Genomic DNA, 18,558 nt, shown 5'->3' on the forward strand with positions numbered 1-18,558 from the left:
TATAAGGTGCAAGACTGAACAAATGGAGAAAGTTAATCTGAGTAGACTTGAAGCAATGTGAAAAATTAGCCATGAGATATTTGGGTATAGCGCATTTCTGGAAGAGAAGTTTTTGTAATCTTAGGGCTTGTGGGCATCTAAGAGGAAACCTATGATTTTTAAATGGTATGTGTAATGATACCTTGAGCACTATGACACTGGGAATATTCAAATCCTTTTGGGGGACCTTTTCCAATGTAACAAGTGGGTGCCATATACAAGAGATCAGACTCCACAAAAAGGTAAGATAAAATGACCTTAAAGAAAATCACCTAAATATAGTAAATGATAGAAAACGATGGTAAATGGTAAATAACTGAGTACAGCAACCCATTCATGCTTGCCTCCAAAATCTCTGCAAAATACCCTGACACCTAATATGGGTTATAGGAAATAGGAGGAGAGCAGAACTGGACAGAATCATGTGGAGGGACATTCAACCTGCATCAATGACGTTCACATTTTTGCTCACATGAAACCTTTTTAAGAAGCCTACTATGTACAACAGACGCAGAGGAAGGGCCATAAAAATCTACTTCTACAGCCATACTAGAAACCCTCAGGGTCATGGAAAACACAATTTCTAGTCTATAGTCTTTACACGGCCTCAGGAAATGAACCTGGGACAGAGAGATCCTTTCAGTGCTGGTAATAAAAACTGGTATAGAGGAAGACAGTAGTCCAAGAACATTTTAATGCTAAAGTTCAAAATGTATTAATCCATAAGTAGTCTAAAATTCATACCTTCAGATCCCGGTGAATTACTGGAGTCTTACACTGATGCAATCTTGCAACAGCTTCACAGGTATCACAGAATATCTGTAACACTTCTGCTTCCGTAAAACCTGTCTGCAGCTTCTTATTCATCTGATTCACTACTTGCCCAGCTAACCAAAAAAGTAATTTTGAGAAGACATGTTTTTAGTAAATGAAGACTACCACAAAGAAATTAAGAAATGCCTTTATGGTCTCAAGTAAAGGGGAACTGGCTTTTTCATAATGCTCATGGAAGGATGCTTCCTGTACCATATCATATTGATTCAATAACATACATTTTTCATACTTTACATCTCTGAAATAAAAACATCTTAAGATAGATGATGTTCTGCTAATGCTATTGGCCTTTTTTCAAGATTTTAATTAACATCTATGAAATCAAAGTATGCTTTATAATTGACGGCATCATAGATTTGAAGAAACAGTTATTCAATACTATGCTAGCTATTAGATAAACAATTGTGAGCAAAAATAAAGTTTATATTATCATGGAATTTATCAATTAAAGGCAGAGGTAAACATTAAGCAATTACATAAACACATATAATTATGTACAATAAGGCTAATATGAGAGAAACCTAAATTTAAATTGGCAAAGGAGGATGGGGAGGGGAGGGTGTCAGATGAGGCCTATCTGAGGAAGTGATATTTATGGTGAGACTGTAGCATGATTAGGAACTGACCAGGCAGAGATCTGCGAGAAAAGCATGCTAGCAACAGCAAGCAGTACGTACAAAGGCCTCCATTTTGGAAAAGAGCTTAATAATTTTGATTAACTTAAAGCCAATGTAGGTATGTATGGTCCAAAAATCAGAGAAAAGGTAAAATGATATGAGACTGACAAGACAGCCATCAGCCATATTTTAGATTTTATCTTGAGAACCAGGGACTTCCTGATCTTTTTTTTTTTAATGTTTCTTTATCTTGAGAGAGAGTGTGCGCAAACACACGTGAGCAGAGAAAAGGCAGAAAGAGAGGAGGAAAGTGAATCCCAAGCACGCTCCATGCTGTCAGTGCAGAGCCTGATGCAGGTTCGATCTCACATTAAGACCTGAGCAGAAATCAAGAGTTGGACACTTAATCAACTGAGCCACCCAGGTGCCCACTCCAGATCTAACTTTTAAAAGGATCTTCTTGACTGGGGGGTAGGGGAAATCACAAGAGTGGAAATGGACAGATGGGTTAAGAGGCTAATGCTCTAATTCAGGTAAAAGGCAACAGGCAGAATAACTTACTAAAATCAAACAGTCATACCAATGAGCCCTGAGAGGATGATTATATATTGCATATACCACAATAATTGATAGTCTAGTGACAATTCTAAATTATTAAGAAAAAGTTGACCACCATTGAAGGACACAAGAAACACAAGTAATTAGGGGCACCTGCGTGGCTCAGTCAGTTAGGTGTTCAACTTCAGCTCATGATCTCACGGTTCATGAGTTTAAGCCCCGCGTCAGGCTCTGTGCTGACAGCACAGTCTGGAGCCTGCTTCACATTCTGTGTCTCCTCTCTCTCTTCCCTCCCCTGTTTGTGCGCCCTCTCTTTCTCTCTCTCTTTCAAAAGTAAATAAATAAACATTAAAAAAAATTTTTTTAAAGAAAAGTAATTCAGAAAGCATTGTAATGAAAATTAAGTTTGGGAATTTAAAAAGGCAAACTTATGTTAACTTGAAACCTTCCTTTAACAAGGTTGGACAAATGAATGTTTGCTACTTTGTAATCTGCAAGAAGGCGCATATACACCTGTTCATTTAATACTACTCTCTAAACAGCATTCTCATGTATTTCCTATAATAGCAGAAAACTTTAAAGCAGAAAAAATACCAAATTTTATCTATCAATCCCCAATTTCAGAACACTAAAGTATATTTGATTTTAATTTGTTCAGGACACCTCAAGATACCTGACCAGGCAGGAATTTCCCCCATCCTCTTGTGTGTTAGACACTGAACTTGTTTTAAACAAAAATTAAACAGGATAAAAAGTGTTTTATTGATGCTCATTCACATTCTTGAAATATGTCACAGCTAAAGATATCATAATCTTAAACTCATTCTACGTCTTCCTAACTTTCAATGTTGTAATGAGTAGAAAAAAATTTGAACAAATGTTAATCTCCTTTCTCGCATTCAGAGATCTTGAATCACGAAATGCAAGTCCCCAGAAAAACCCAAGAGCTGTAACTGAGCTGCATTTCAAATGTAGAAATAAGTAAAATTTCATTATTCAAAATCAAAGTCCTCTGAAGATTAAAGTAAAGGTTATTCTAATGAAAAACAAACAAACAAACAAATCAGGGGCACCTGGGTGGCTCAGTCGGTTAAGCATCAGACTTCAGCTCAGATCATGACCTCGCGGTTCGTGAGTTCGGGCCCAGCATCAGGCTCAGTGCTGACAGCTCAGAGCCTGGCGCCTGCTTTGGATTCTGTCTCCTTAGCTTGCTGCCCCTCTCTCCCTCCCTCTTTCTCTCTCTATTTCTCAAAAATAAATAAAAAATAAAACATTAAAAAATTTTTTTGAAAAACGAAAAAAATCAGATTCAGAAATCAAACGATGTATACTGAAAATCTTTTCAAACAGGATGCATATAACTCTCAAATTTTTCCATATTTTTCAAACAGGTATCATTTCCTAAACAAAAGCTTTTACACTCTGACCAATTTCACCATTAAAATGGAAAATTCAACATTTTTCCAACCACTTAGTCATCCAACAACCTTCTGTAAAGTGCAATCTTACACTCCACTTTAATTTTTACATGACTTGGGTTTTTTTAATAAGATAATTAAATTTTATCTGTAGTAGATTGCACCACTGGCCCCAAATCTTCAACCCTCACTTTATCCCGGCCCTTTGCCATGTAACTACACTTCCTCCCAATAAATGGAGCAGAGAGAATACCTTGCTCTTTGATGTGGGCTCAGCCATATGACTCACTTTGGCTGAAAGAATAACGCAGAAGAGGCAGTGTGCCAATCCCAAGCCTAAGCCTTAAGAGACCTCACATCTTCCACTTGCCCTCTTGTATTTCTATTATCTCTATGAGAAAAACATCCCCCAAATAAGCTTCTAGTGCCAGGGAAAAGGATGAGAAACCTGAAACAGAGCCACTCCAACTAATCCCAGCAAACCCACTGGCATGTGAACAAGCCCAACTAAAATGAACAGTGTCATTCCACCAAGCTCAGTCTACAACAAGTGACCCACTGATACACAAGCATTAATAAATGACTGTTGTTTTATGCTGTTGAGTTTGGGGATGTTTTGTTATAAAGCAAAAGCTAACAGGTATGTTTATCCGTGGGAATTTCTATAAAACACCTCCAAAACAAAAAGCTCCTTTCATTAAATAATGGAAATATATTCAAAAGACCAACTCTGATTTCTGGACGTCTGGTACCTAAAGCCTGTAATTAATCTCTCTTTAACTTATACACAAGAATATTAACAAATTTAGCAGTGTCAAATCATGAACCCACAAAAATCTAACATTTCACAAAAGATGGCTGTAACAAATTGATACCTCTAACCATGATGGTGCATATCGGCTATACAATACATTCTTCTACTTCCTACACAGTTTCATCCCTTACAAAATCAAAACCAATGTACCTGATTTTTATTCATAACACTGACTACCTTACAAAAGTACCTTCATTCTTAAACAATTTTATGTAATACAATCAGCTTTTATAGAAGTAAGGGGAAAGTAATTATTCTCCCATTCTCTACTCTGCAACTCACTCTTCCCCCATGAAAAGAAAAAGAATTTATCTAACTGATTCATGTGAGAAAAAGGAATTGAGTATGCCCTATTCAAATCCTCTGGATTCCTTCTCTGGGATATAAAGCCCACTCAGAGGGTACATTCTCATCTATAGTGCATGCAGTACGTTTAGCTGGTAAAACATTTGAAGGAAACTTCTAACATAAAAAAGAAGGTGTAATAACAAGAGAAAAATTCAGGAAAACAAAAACACAAAGAACAGAAGAAAACTCTTTTTTAAAAACTGTAATTAAGGGGCGCCTGGGTGGTGCAGTCAGTTAAGCGTCCGACTTCAGCCAGGTCACGATCTCGCGGTCCGGGAGTTCGAGCCCCGCGTCAGGCTCTGGGCTGATGGCTCAGAGACTGGAGCCTGTTTCCGATTCTGTGTCTCCCTCTCTCTCTGCCCCTCCCCCATTCATGCTCTGTCTCTCTCTGTCCCAAAAATAAATAAACGTTGAAAAAAAAAATTAAAAAAAAAACAAAAAACTGTAATTAATAACTGCAGACAACAAATGACTTGCATCTAAAACAAGAGCAAAGTGCATTTTAACAAAGAACAGCATTGAGAGAATAAGAGTTCTTGGAAATTAAAAATAAATAGCAGAAATACAAAATTCTATAGAGGAGCTAAAAGATACATTTAAGGAACTCCCAACACAATTAGAATTTTTAAAAAGAGAAGACAAAGAGAGGAACAGAGAAAATGAAAGAGAAAAAAACTGAGTCCCAGCAATAAAGATAGCAAAACTGACCCATAACCAAGGCAGATATACCTAAGATTTTAGAATGCTAGAGCTAAAGCAAAGATTCTAAGTGTCCACGGGAAAAAAAAAGAGGTCACGTTAAAAAAAGTGAAGAATCATAATGCATGAGATTTCTCAATAGTAACAACTAGGAGAAAAATGAGATAATGCCTTCAAAATTCTAGCCCAAAATTATTTCTCAATAGTAACAACTAGGTGAAAAATGGGGATAATGCCTTCAAAATTCTAGCCCAGAATTATTTCTAACCTACAACACTTTAGCCAGCCAAATGAATAATCAAATATGGATGCAGAATAAAAATAATTTTATACAAGGTTTCAAACATGCTTCTTTCCATAATCCATTATCAGAAAGCTACTGAAAAAATGTACTCTATTCAAAGGAGGTAGGTAAAAACAAGGGAGGAAGTATGAGTAGTAGAGAGTCTAAGATAGGAAGAAGGCATAGGGAGTTCCTAGAAGCACAGCTAAATGCTATTCAAAATTAAGCAGAACTGAAGTCTCCCCAAAGGATATTTCTATGGAAGAAAAAATAAAACTGACACAAATATGTAAATGTTGAAGTATACTACATAAAGATTTGCATTTCTATTGAGGAATGTTGGGCTAAACTACTAACATATATGAAGGAAAATAGGCAATTATCAATGGGTATATTAGCTCCTGGAAAAAAATTTTAAATACAAAAACAAAAATGTTAATTACAGGCTATCACATATCACAGTTAAACAGCAAGCAAAATAATTTAAATACCGATTATTAATTTAATCTAAAAATTAAAAATTAAAATTAAAAAATTAAAAAAAAACTCTGACAGTTAAATCCTCATCTTTTCTTGGAGATATTATCTAAAACATAAAATTAGGGTGCCTGGATGACTCAGTCAGTTAAGCGTCAGACTCTCGATCTCGGCTCAGGGCACGATCTCACAGTTTGTGGGTTCGAGCCCCATGTCAGGCTCTGTGCTGGCAGTGCAGAGCCTGCTTGGGATTCTCTTGCTCTCCTCTCTCTCTTTGCCTCCCCCACTTGTGCTCTCTCTCAAAATAAATAAACTTAAAAAACAATAATAAAAAGCAAAACATAAAACCAGAAAGAGCACTACCTCATACCCAGAATCACATACTTCTCCTGATTTTCTAAGCTCCCCCTCTCTCATACTCTAAGGATCTCATTAAAACTACACACTTTCCTCTATATAATGACGTGTAGAAATATGGAAGTGAATATGAGAAATATCTCAAGCATTTTTAAAGTGAATGCCTCTGAGGAGAGTAATGGGGCAGGAGGATACTGATTTAGCCACAGCTTAACAAAACCATTTGACTTTTTAAAACATATACGTGTACTATTTTGATAAAAATAAAAATTTCATGTGAATCAGCTTCCTGATTCAAACCAGATAAAAAAAAATTTTTAAGTTTGTAAAAAAGCAAAAAAGAATGCCTCCTTCAAAACATACCTCAGGTCATACCTCTACTTTAAAATAAAATTCGTCCCCTAAAAATTGAAGTTCATTCGGTTCTCCTTTTAAAATGTCTTCTGGATGACTATCAATTAAACTCATCCAGGGTTATGATTATGCTAGATTCAATTATCTCTAAAAAATTAGCAAAGCGCTATCTTTACAAATAACCAACAGCTACTCTATCCAGCCAAGATTTAGTACCACAAATGCTAGATAGAATTCAGGAAAGTGGAGTAAAGAACATCAACATCTTCTCCTTAAAGAGATCACAATGTTTTACAGTATGAGATATATACAAGAGAAAACAATCAGGAAAATATCTAATTTTTTATAATATATACGGAAATAATTTTTAAATATATCATAATAGATATTATAATTCTGATTCACTTCATTTTCCCCTGTCCTTCCCTCCTTACAAGACTAGAATAAATGAAACTATATTTTCTCCAACATTACCATCAGCCTACTCCTCCAACATTCAGGAAATGACAAGTGTTCATAATATCATAATTAAAAATCATAACTGTCTTAAGAGAATCTAAATATAAGCCAAGGCTCCCTAGAACCCAAATCAGATACAGTCTGATTTAAAAAATTTTTTAAGAAGTTTGCAGAAAATGGACTAATTTCAAATTAATTTCAAATCTTCTGATATTTATAAAAGAACCCAAAAAGACGATATAACTTTATAAATATTACAGATCAAAATGCATCTAAATTTATTACATTTGATATACTGAAAGTTAATATAGAGTGCTGGAAAAAAATCTTGTAACACTAATATTGACACATTATGCTTTTCTTAGTTGGACTATAAAAGTATAGGGAGCATATGTAACTGCTCTTCACTCATTCAGATTTCTTGTTTTAAACACAACAGCATTTTTCCAATCGTCATTTACATGCTCATATCATCAGTACAGCAATGACGACTAGAGTTTAAATATTTCTTTTTTTTTTTTTTTTAATGTTTATTTATTTTTGAGAGAGAGAGACAGAATGCAAGAGGGTTAGGGGCAGAGAGAGAGGGAGACACAGAATCCGAAGCAGGCTCCACCCTCTGAGCTGTCAGCACAGAGCCCCCGACGCGGGGCTCGAACTCATCAGCTGTGAGATCATGACCTGAGCTGAAGTCAGAAGCTCAACTGACTGAGCCACCCAGGCACCCCGATTTTAAATATTTCTTAACAGCATTCCTTAAGTAGATAATTAAAGCTGAGATTACAATAAGTGTCTAGAATCAGGTGACAACTGCCCTGGGAGAAACCAAGACACCTAGTAAACCATTTTAAGGGTAACTTTTTTTTCAGTATAAAACAAATGCAGAAAAATACTTACCCCGGCAATATTCCATTAAGATAAGCACTTCCCATACATTATCACTAATTGAGTTAACAGCACAATCCAAGTAACTCACAATATTTTTGTGACCAGACAGCTCCTTCTGTGTAAAAAAAAGAAAAAGAAAAATTAAAAAAACATACATTGTAAAGCTCTATTACCATGATTTCAAGTCTAAATTAATATATTTGAAGAATTTCACAAAAGTGAATTAAGCATATGTATAGAATCTGACACAATTCAAAAAGATTTCAGTAGTTCCAATGAAAAGTTTACTTAATGGGCGCCTGGGTGGCTCAGTTGGTTAAGTGTCCAACTTCGCCTCAGGTCATGATCTATTGAGTTGGAGCCCCACGTCAGGCTCTGTGCTGACAACTCAGAGCCTGAAGCCTGCTTGTTTCCCTCTCTCTCTCTGCCCCTCCCCCGCTCAGGCTCTGTTTCTCTTTCTCTTTCTCAAAAATAAACAAATATTGAAAAAAAATTTTTTAAAAGTTTACTTACATGTGGCTGCCATTTTCTAACAGGCAAATATTCAATGAACACTAATTTTTTTTATGTTTATTTTTTAGAGAGAGAATGAGTGAACAAGGGAGGAGCAGAGACAGAGGGAGACAGAATCTGAAGGGGGCTCTGTGCTAACAGCAGAGAGCCCAATGCAGGATTCAAACTCACAAACCAGGAGATCATGACCTGAGCTGAAGTCAGATGCTTAACCACTGAGCCACGCAGGTGCCCCTTTGAACACTAATTTTTAAATTCAATCAGGAAAAAAGAGATGGTTCACTCAAAACCAAAAGTCTCCAAAATAAGTGTGCAAGATAGTCCTTTGGGACTCAAGAATAAAATATCAGAACTTTTACTTATATTTATTTTTATCCAAAAAATTGTTTAAAATGAAGCTCTAATATTTATGAACCTACAATTACACTCTCATTTGTTTTGCCTACAAAATACTGTGTACCCAGCTAAGTGGACCTATGAATGTATATACTTTTAAACTAAATAACTTACAAAATGAACAACTGGCTAAAAAATTTTCTATTAAGTAACCACAGGTTAAAGATAATACTAGGGGCGCCTGGGTGGCTCAGTTGGTTAAGCGTCCGACTTCGGCTCAGGTCATGATCTCGCGGTCTGTGAGTTCGAGCCCCGCATCAGGCTCTGTGCTGACAGCTCAGAGCCTGGAGCTTGTTTCAGATTCTGTGTCTCCCTCTCTCTCTGACCCTCCCCTGTTCATGCTCTGTCTCTCTCTGTCTCAAAAATAAGTAAACATTTAAAAAAATTTTTTTACAAAGATAATACTAATAATACAAGAAAATAAGAAAAAAATGGCAAATCTGACATTTTTGTTCATAGTACAAGATAATCATCAGCATATAATGAGGTTAAAAATAATAATCTATTTAGGTCTGTCTGGAAATTAAAAAACAATTATCAACAATACTTTTTAAAATAAATTTACATCCGGAGCAGCGCCTGGGTGGCTTAGTCGGTTGAGTGTCCGACTTTGGCTTAGGTCATGATCTCTCACGGTTGCTGGGTTCCTGGGGTTGAGCCCTGTGTCAGGCTCTGTACTGATAGCTCAGAGTCTGGAGTGTGCTTTGGATTCTGTCTGACCTCTCTCTCTGTTCCTCCCCCATTCTCACTGTCTCAAAAATAAATGAACATTAAAAAAAAATAAATTCACATCCACTATCAATAATAAACCTGGTTTTAACTGAGATATTATTTATTTGAGATATTACCTAACAGTAGCTGAACATGTAATTCATAAATACATAAATATAATGGGAGATGGGTTATCAAAAAAAGTTGGATGACCACTGCTCTAATGAGCTAATCTCCCTAAATTCTCTTGTTCAAAAGCACAGAATTTGAGTGCTGCTGCTACTGATGATGACCAAATTTTACATCTCTGAAAATTACACAAATTCTATTGAAAGCAAGAATTATGGCGCAATGGTACCGTATCTAGACACAAGTTAGAAAACTTAGCCTAAGAACCCCTACTATCTTGGGGTAAATCTCTTCACCCTTTTGACTAATAGCCTTTTTAAAAAGTTTTTAAAGAACAAATCTCAAAGCATAATCAAGTCTAATCTAACCAAGGAATAGCGACAATAAAAGAATCAGGTAAGTCATGTTATATAAATGTGCCTATCTTTGAATAAAAGGGATCAAAATATGTGTATTGATAAAGATGTTGATACAAAATGGGAAATCTCTCTCTTAGCAGTTGGATAAGTAGGAATGATATTAAGAAGTGTTTACAAGGATGTGGAAAAACTGGAATTCTCATACATTGCTGGTGTGACCATAAAATAGTTCAGCTGCTATGGAAAAAAATTTAGTGATCCCTAAAAAAGTTAAACACAGAATTACCATAACCCAACAATTCCACTCCTAGATATAAACCCCAAAAAACTAAAAACAGATACTCAAATAAATACATATACAAACATATTCATAGCAGCACTATTCACAACAGACTAAAGGTAGAAATGGCTCAAATGCCTATCAATGGTTTTAAAAAAGTCCATCAACAGGTGAAGAGAGAGAGAGAGAGAGAGAGAGAGAGAGGCAGACAAACACATACAATGGAATATTATTCAGCCATAAAAAGGAATGAAGTACTGATACACTCTACAATGTGAATGAACCTCAAAAACATGCTAAGTGAAAAAACCAGACAGAAAAGGTCACATACACAAAAATTTTATATATATGTATATATACAGCACTTGATAAACAGTGGATGAGGAAGAAGAAGAGAACAGAAGAAAAGGAGAGAAGAAAAGGAGGAGGAGGAAGAGAAAGAAGAGGTGAAGGAAGAGGAGGTGGAAAGAGAGAAGAAGTAGAGGGAGTGCGGAGGAAGATGGGGAGGAAGGGGAGGAAGAAGAGAAGAAAGAAGAGGAAGGAGAGGTGGAAGAGGGGGAGGAAAGGGAACAGGAAGACAAGGGAAAAGAAGAGGTGGAGGAAAAGGGGGGAAGAAGAGGAAGAAAAGAAGAGGAGGACTAAGGGGAGAAGGAAGAAGAGGAAAACAACAACAAGCCATCAGAGCACTGAGAATAAGACACCCTAGAAAAAAAGAAACTTTCATTTTGTAGTTTTTTAACCGTTTAACCAAATTACTGAAATTCTGTCAATAACCTATTAAAATATTTTTTACTTCTCAATATTTAAAAAAAAAAATTCCCTTACTCATAAGGGAAGATATGGATATTTTACCATATATTGCAGAGTACATCAAAAAAAAAATACTAACAACAATAAACTTTACTGCATGAATTTGAAAATGAAAAGCAGGAGCACCTGGGTGAGCATCCAACTCTTGATTTCAGCTCAGGTCACAATCTTACGGTCTTGAGATGGAGCTCATGTTCATGTGAAGCCTGCTTAAGATTCTCTCTCTCCCTCTCTCTCTGCCCCTCCCTTGCTCATGCTCACGCGTGCATGCCCTCATTCTCTCTCAAAAAAATAATAAAAAATAAAAACAAAAAGCAAAACTAATTGTTGTTGGTGAATATAAACACAAACAGTGAATCCATTAAATACCCATGGGAATAGTAAACACCAAATTCAGGACAATGGCTTCTTTTTGGATGAGAACAGTATAGTGATATAGCTAGGAAGGAATCCACTGAAGGCTTCAACTGTACCTGTAAGATTTTAATTCTTAAGCTGGATAGTGCATAAACTGATATTCATCACATAATTCTCTAAATTTTTCTATTCTCACAACATTCCATAACTAAAATATATTTTAAAAGACGGTGGGGGAGAAAAAGTAGAGTAGTTTGCCCATCAAACTACAATAAGGAAGCAAGGAAAAAGGAGAGGAAGGGACTGGCTATATTTAGCCTTAAGTGTGTCTATAAAGAATGCATTTCAAAGGTTTTCTAGATGCACATAAACCAATAAGCAGCTTGCCAAAAAAGCTGGTTAATGTTTTAGTGCAAAACCAAAAGAAAATACACCAAATTCTTGCAATGGAATTACTCTTTCACTTACCATAATTGTAATTTCCCTTTTACAAATGTTGAGGTCTGGCATGTTATTGACATACATTCTCTTCAATGCATGGCGGATTCCACCATGTGTCCGCACCAGAAAAACCGTGGAGAATCCACCTAGAAGAACAAATAACGATTAATTAAAAAGACTCAGAAACTGCTATCAAATCATGGAATATCACTGGGGAGCTTAATCTCAGTGGGAAATAAATTGTACACAAGACAAAAATAACAGTAAGCAATCATTTTATTAGATTAAAAACAAAACACTGGCTTCTTATGCTAATCACAAAGGAATACATAGAGAATAACATTCATCTCAAATGAATATGCTTCTCTAAGGGTGCCTGCATGGCTCAGTCAGTTAAGAATCCAACTTCAGCTCAGGCCATGATCTTGCAGTTCATAAGTTCTGCCCCTCCCCCACTCGTTCTCTGTCTTTCTCTCTCCCAAAAATGAATAAACTTCAAAAAAAAAAACAAAAACAGAATATGCTTCCCTTTTAAAAGTTAAAATACTAAAATTCCATTTTGCCTGGGAATAGCTCTTACATAATGTGGAAAATGTCACAACATAACTGTATTACTATATACTTTGGCACATACTAGGACTGCCTACCCACTAGCCTCCCCCTCTCTGTGATAACAAAACACTGATGTTATTTGAAACATCAACAGGATCAGATGGGTGGCTCCCTCTCCAGTTCCAGGGGATGAACCAACATTGTTGTAAGGCGATAATGGGAATCTCATTTCCTGTTGTCAGTAACTGATTTAGGATGGGACATGTAACAAATTTTGCCATGGGACATAGGGAAAATTTGCTGGGGATTTTAGGGAAAGACTGTCCACCCAGAAAAAAAAAGAGAGAGACTTGTGAAGAAGCCCATGATCTTCCTTTGGCTTTTGGATTTTGTGGTATATGAATATGATTGTTTAGACCTACTGCAGCTATCTGTGGCAATGGCAGAAAAAAGGATCAGAGAAAAAATGACCCAGAACACTGACACAGTTAGGCTACTGAGTTAGACAACTCTAGAACTACCTCCTTCCAGAACTCTTACAATATATAAATGTCCTCATTATCTATGTCACAATTATATGGACAGTCTGTTAACTGAACTTGAGAAAGCAAATCTGAAACACATTGCTAGGTATTCTAAAGAACAATTACTTCCATCACATCTAAGCAAAGACTTCTACCTGACGTTTTTAAAACCCATCTTGGTATAAAGATTACTGTGTTGTTTAATGTAGTTTAAAACAAAAAATGGTGCGTCACTTTTATCAATTTGATAGGCCTTATAAAGCACATCCTGAGCAATGATACAGCACCTGCACTCTGATTCAATGCAAATCAGTGAAAGGAAAAGCAAACTATTGGAGATAAAATGGTAGGGGGAAAAGAGCTCCTAAGACACTCCAGAATCAGTATGAATTCAATCCAGGGTCTCCATATCCCCAACTGTAGTTACAGGAAACTGTAAGTCTCCCACCTTCTAGATTTGGGTTTCTACATATATATACAATGTAGGAGAAATAAAATCAACCAACCCACAAGGCAGTTATCAGGAGAGAAAAAGGCGGTATTTGGGAAAGATATTCAGGTAAAAGCTCTAACAGTGCAAGGTGTTTTTTTTTTTTTTTTAAGTTCACTTAGCATTGATTTCAGATGCAAACATTAACAAATTAGTAGCACTAATAAAGTGCTAAACTACTCAAATTTTATGAAAAAAATTAAAGAAAATGCTAAAAGTTAGATCTAGACACGGAAGTAGTATGAGTATAGATCAAGATAAATCATTTAAACAGCATTTGATTTTAGATATTTATCTAGAGATTACCCTAGAACAATGCTTCCCAAACATAGCTATACATAAGAATTGCCTGGTGAGCTGGTAAGAGAGACAGAGAGAAAGAGAGAATGAATTTATCTTTAATAGTTTTCCAAGTTCTGACCACAAGTCTGAATCAGAAAGCCTCAGTCAGGCCTAGTAAATATACTGCTAAAAATCCCCCAGCTCATTTTATTCTTCTACCTCTGTTTATGTTCTTATGAATATATAATAATATAAAATATAAATAGATAAAATATAAATAGATAAAATAATATAAAAACATAAAATAATATAAAATAATTATATAAATAATATAAATAAAATATATAATAATATAAATAAGTTATTAACCAGGGGGTGGAGAGTAGTCTCCCAGCTGTTTCTGATATACAACCTTGTTAAGTATCCACTGAACCAGAGAAAAAGTTCCTAGACAAATCATAGATCCTATATATCCATTCTCAACCACCCACAAAACAAAGTAAATTTATGCCAATGAATTAGCAAAATTAGGGAAAAACACATTAAGTTTTCTTCATAAAACCCTTGTTCCTAAAAGCTAGTTTGTTAATTTTATTCACCCAAAATTAGACATAGATCTGAGCAAATGTTTTCTAACTTTCTAACATCAACTGTGGATTTATACCTAAACAAGGTAAATAATGGTCATGAATAGTGCCTGCTTTGAGAAAAGGAATAATGTATTTGCATTTCTCCAAATACTGTATTTTCCAGCATTTTCTGATTATTTATAAGCTAATATTATTTCTGTTGGAATAATGCATGTACTAGGAAGTAACTAACTAGTTAAAACATTATAGTAACTCAAGAGAGGAGTATCATCTGCTTGCCACCAACCCATATCTACCAAATGCTTCAACACATATTTTTCCTCCAAGAAGTCTTTCATGACCAATCCAATTCATGCTCATCACTTCCTCAGAATTTTTATCTAGCGTTCTGACTATATTATCAAGTACTTCAATTCTCAACTCACTGGATACATATATCACAAGATTACTGGCAGTTACCACAAATTCCACTTATTATATATTTCTATGTCCAATTCAAAATACAGTTCAAGTCCAAGTCAAGGCACAGTTATTAAATTAATTCTATATTTTCAATTCCAAATATGGGACTAGGAGGGTACTATTAACCATTCCATATATTCTCAAAATCCCAAGAAAATAAAAGAACTAATCACAGATACTGGTCTGGCAGAGTAAAGTAGGAAATAAATGTGTATTTATGAAAGCTAAAATTACTACTATCTTTTGTAATCTACAAATCATATAATATAGGCATTCCTTCCAATTTGTGGGTATACATTCTGAAAAGCAATGATTATTAGCCTCTCCATTTTTTTCCAGGGTAGGACATGGGGTTCACATGCCAGAACAATTCCACGAGCTTCCTAACTTAAATATCACCTATTTTGTCCCCAACCCAACACAAAAGATAATCATATTTAAATGAAGGAGTGGCTTTAAGCCAATCTAAATTTGTTTCAATTAGCAGTATTAAAATAATGACAATGTAGCTTGCACTTGACTGAATACCACCTTGGAAAGCACTGCTCTAGAGACGCCAGGTGCCCTGGGTTAACTGTTTATGAATGCAAGCATATGTTTCTACAGACGAACTTTTCCTCCTGATAAACCAGTAGTTATTCCTCCTATTAAGCCATTATTTTTCCATGTTTTCATTTATCTTACTTTTAATTTGCTGATGGTGTATATATGTATTCAGAAATGTATTCAAGAAGATAACATGGAAGAATGAAAACATGAATGATAGAACCAGTTTATTTCTTTATCTTCCCTGCACTTCCTCCGGTACAGATGTCAATTTACCAACTACAAGTACCCAAAGGAGTAGGAATTCATCAGTAACAAAATAATCCTGAGAACAGGGCTAAGAAGTCCACTGGGTTAAGCAAACAAGAAAGCAGCAAGACCTAGATATTAGATATTAGTTTTATATCGTAGTCAGCCTGAGATAAATCATAATGAACAAGCCTCCATTTGATTTCAAGTGCCAGCCACCCAGGAAATCCTCCAATTACCTTATACTCGTATTAAGTTTGTTTTTAAGGTAACTTTAATGTGGGTTTTATCCAATAAAGTTTATACAAATGTCTGGTTTCAAAACATATATATCCCTATATAAATAAAGTGCAGCGTCTCCTCCCCCCCCACCTTTTTTTTTTTTTTTTTTTTTGGACAAAAACAGAATCCTTGGGGCACCTAGGTGGCTCAGTCAGTTAAGTGTCTGACTTCGGCCCAGGTCATGATCTCATGGTTTGTGGGTTCGAGCCCTGCATCGGGCTCTGTGCTGACAGCTTAGAGCCTAGAACCTGCTTCAGACTCTGTGTCTCCCTCTCTCTCGCCCCTCCCCTCCTCATGTTTTGCCTCTGTCTCTAAAAATAAATAAACGTTGAAAAAAAAAATAGAATCCTCTACACGGACTACAGTAACACATGGCTTGACTCATTCTTTTTTTAAAAAAGCTGTATAGTATGCTATACCACATAAGTATTACAAATTGATCATCTCCAAACTGTTGGTCATTCAGCTTAGTCTGGCATTCTATTTATCTTTTGCCATTATTGACAATGATGCTGCATTAAACACCGTTGTACAATCATTTTTAAGGACTGGTGTTTTGTTACTGTAGCACAGATTTCCAAGGAGAGTCTAGCAAAGGAAAAACGCATTTCAAATTTGATACTGCCAGATGAAACCCTGAAAGGTTATGGCAACTTCCAGTAGCAACATTAAGAGACAGTTTTCTCACATGCTCACTAGAAGTTACTAAGACATTTAAAAGTTTGCCAACTTGAGAGAAAAAGACTCAGGGCATTGTTATTTCTATCTTGTTTTCCTCTCATTATCAAGGAAACTGAGCATCTTTACTTCTTTTTTGTTGGCCACTTACATTCCCTCTTCTGTGACTTGCCTTCCTATCATTGGTTCCTTTTTCGAAAGGGTTACCTTTTTCTTTCAATTGTAGGAAAGCATTATAAAACTCTCTTAACATACGAGAAGTACAAATATTTTCTCCTGGTCTATCATTTGTTCCATTAGGTATGTGGATGGTGTGTTTTTCAAATTTAAAAACACATGTTAAATGTTTTTATGAACAGAAAAAAACAGTATGCAGGGACAGACACCAAGCTTGGCTCAGAATCCTACAATTAAGGGAAGAAGAACAATTTTTCCTTCATTTGCCATTATAGTGTTGGATGTTATAAGGGGTGTATGTTTTACTGGTAATTGTTAAATAATGTAGAAAACTTATTTTAAGTAAATGAGAAAAGTACTTGTCACCTTAAAACAGAGAAAGGAAAGCCACTGCTATAGGGTAAAAGCAGCATACAAAAGGAAGTCACACAAAGTCAAGAGACTTGCAATTAACTTATGGTGGTCTCAACCCTAGCATTTACCACTGTACTCCTCCATAAATAAAAATAAAGGATCTTTTTAAATTTGTTTAATGTTTATTTTTTAAAGAGACAGAGCACGAACAGGGGAGGGGCAGAAAGAGAGGGAGACACAGAATCCAAAGCAGGCTCCAGGCTCCGAGCTGTCAGCACAGAGCCCGATGCAGGGCTTGAACCCACAAACCATGAGATCATGACTTGAGCCAAAGTAGGATGCTTAACCGACTAAGCCACCCAGGTGCCCCAATAAAGGATTTTCAAAGGCATAAATCCGTAAGGTCAAAGAGAATGAAAGAGACAAGACATGTCAACAAAATTTTGGGAAATGAAAAACTTACGGACACATGGTAAAGGATTAAACACAACAGAGAAAGACCACCCAAAGCATTTGATTGGGAGAGGGAGGAAGGACGAGCAAGAAGCAAGCCTAGTCTAATGGCATAAACCTGAAAAACTAAAGAATTACAGGGGCCTTTTGAATGCAATGAGAAAATAAGAAGAATGGCTTAAAGACTTCATAGAAGTGGTCAGACCACTAGATTCCTTACCCCATTCCAACATTATACCCAGGCAGGATGAGCGAAACCAGCAGTAACCTGGGACCCCAAGCACCATTTGGAGGCATGGGGACAGGAGAGGGGAGGGAAAAGTATAGTCCTAAAAATAAGAGAATTAAGTAAAAGTCTACATACTGAAAAGATAATCTCCACCTCAATTCAAGACCACTGTTCAGCTACAAGAACCAGACATACACACATACAGTGCAAACTAATCACCACAGATTAGAGAAGTTCTCTTCTTGGAAACTGGATGGAAGAAAAAAAAAAAATACAGAAACTGAAATTTGGGAGTCACACAATGAAAACAAAGTAGCTTTCTGACTCATCACACTAAAGTGAAACCCTGAATTAAGAAACCCTTGCAATGTGCACGAACCCCTTTCAATCATCATTTTAAAGAGCCTCACTCTTAAAAAAACCACAAAAAAAATGAAAAACAAAACAACAACAAAAAAACCAGACATCAAAGTTTCATCATTCACAGAAAGCCTCCAACATAAATAAGAGATGAAAAGAAGCAAACAGGAAAAAAGGAACGTTGAAGAG

At 35.9% G+C, this 18,558-nt stretch overlaps 1 protein-coding gene across 3 annotated transcripts in view; it reads right to left on the reverse strand.

Annotated features, from left to right (window-relative positions):
* BMP2K (BMP2 inducible kinase) overlaps positions 1-18,558 on the reverse strand; it is a 127,215-nt gene that overhangs the window by 62,689 nt on the left and 45,968 nt on the right. For all 3 annotated transcript variants that reach the window (XM_027059033.2, XM_027059041.2, XM_027059020.2), the window contains exons 2-4: positions 12,169-12,287; positions 8,155-8,260; positions 784-926 (exon numbers count right to left, since the gene is read on the reverse strand). In XM_027059033.2, the coding sequence (XP_026914834.2) occupies positions 784-926; positions 8,155-8,260; positions 12,169-12,287 (368 nt within the window). The remainder of the gene's footprint in view (positions 1-783; positions 927-8,154; positions 8,261-12,168; positions 12,288-18,558) is intronic.

Source organism: Acinonyx jubatus, chromosome B1 (assembly GCF_027475565.1).
Source record: "Acinonyx jubatus isolate Ajub_Pintada_27869175 chromosome B1, VMU_Ajub_asm_v1.0, whole genome shotgun sequence".
Taxonomy (NCBI): domain Eukaryota; kingdom Metazoa; phylum Chordata; class Mammalia; order Carnivora; family Felidae; genus Acinonyx; species Acinonyx jubatus.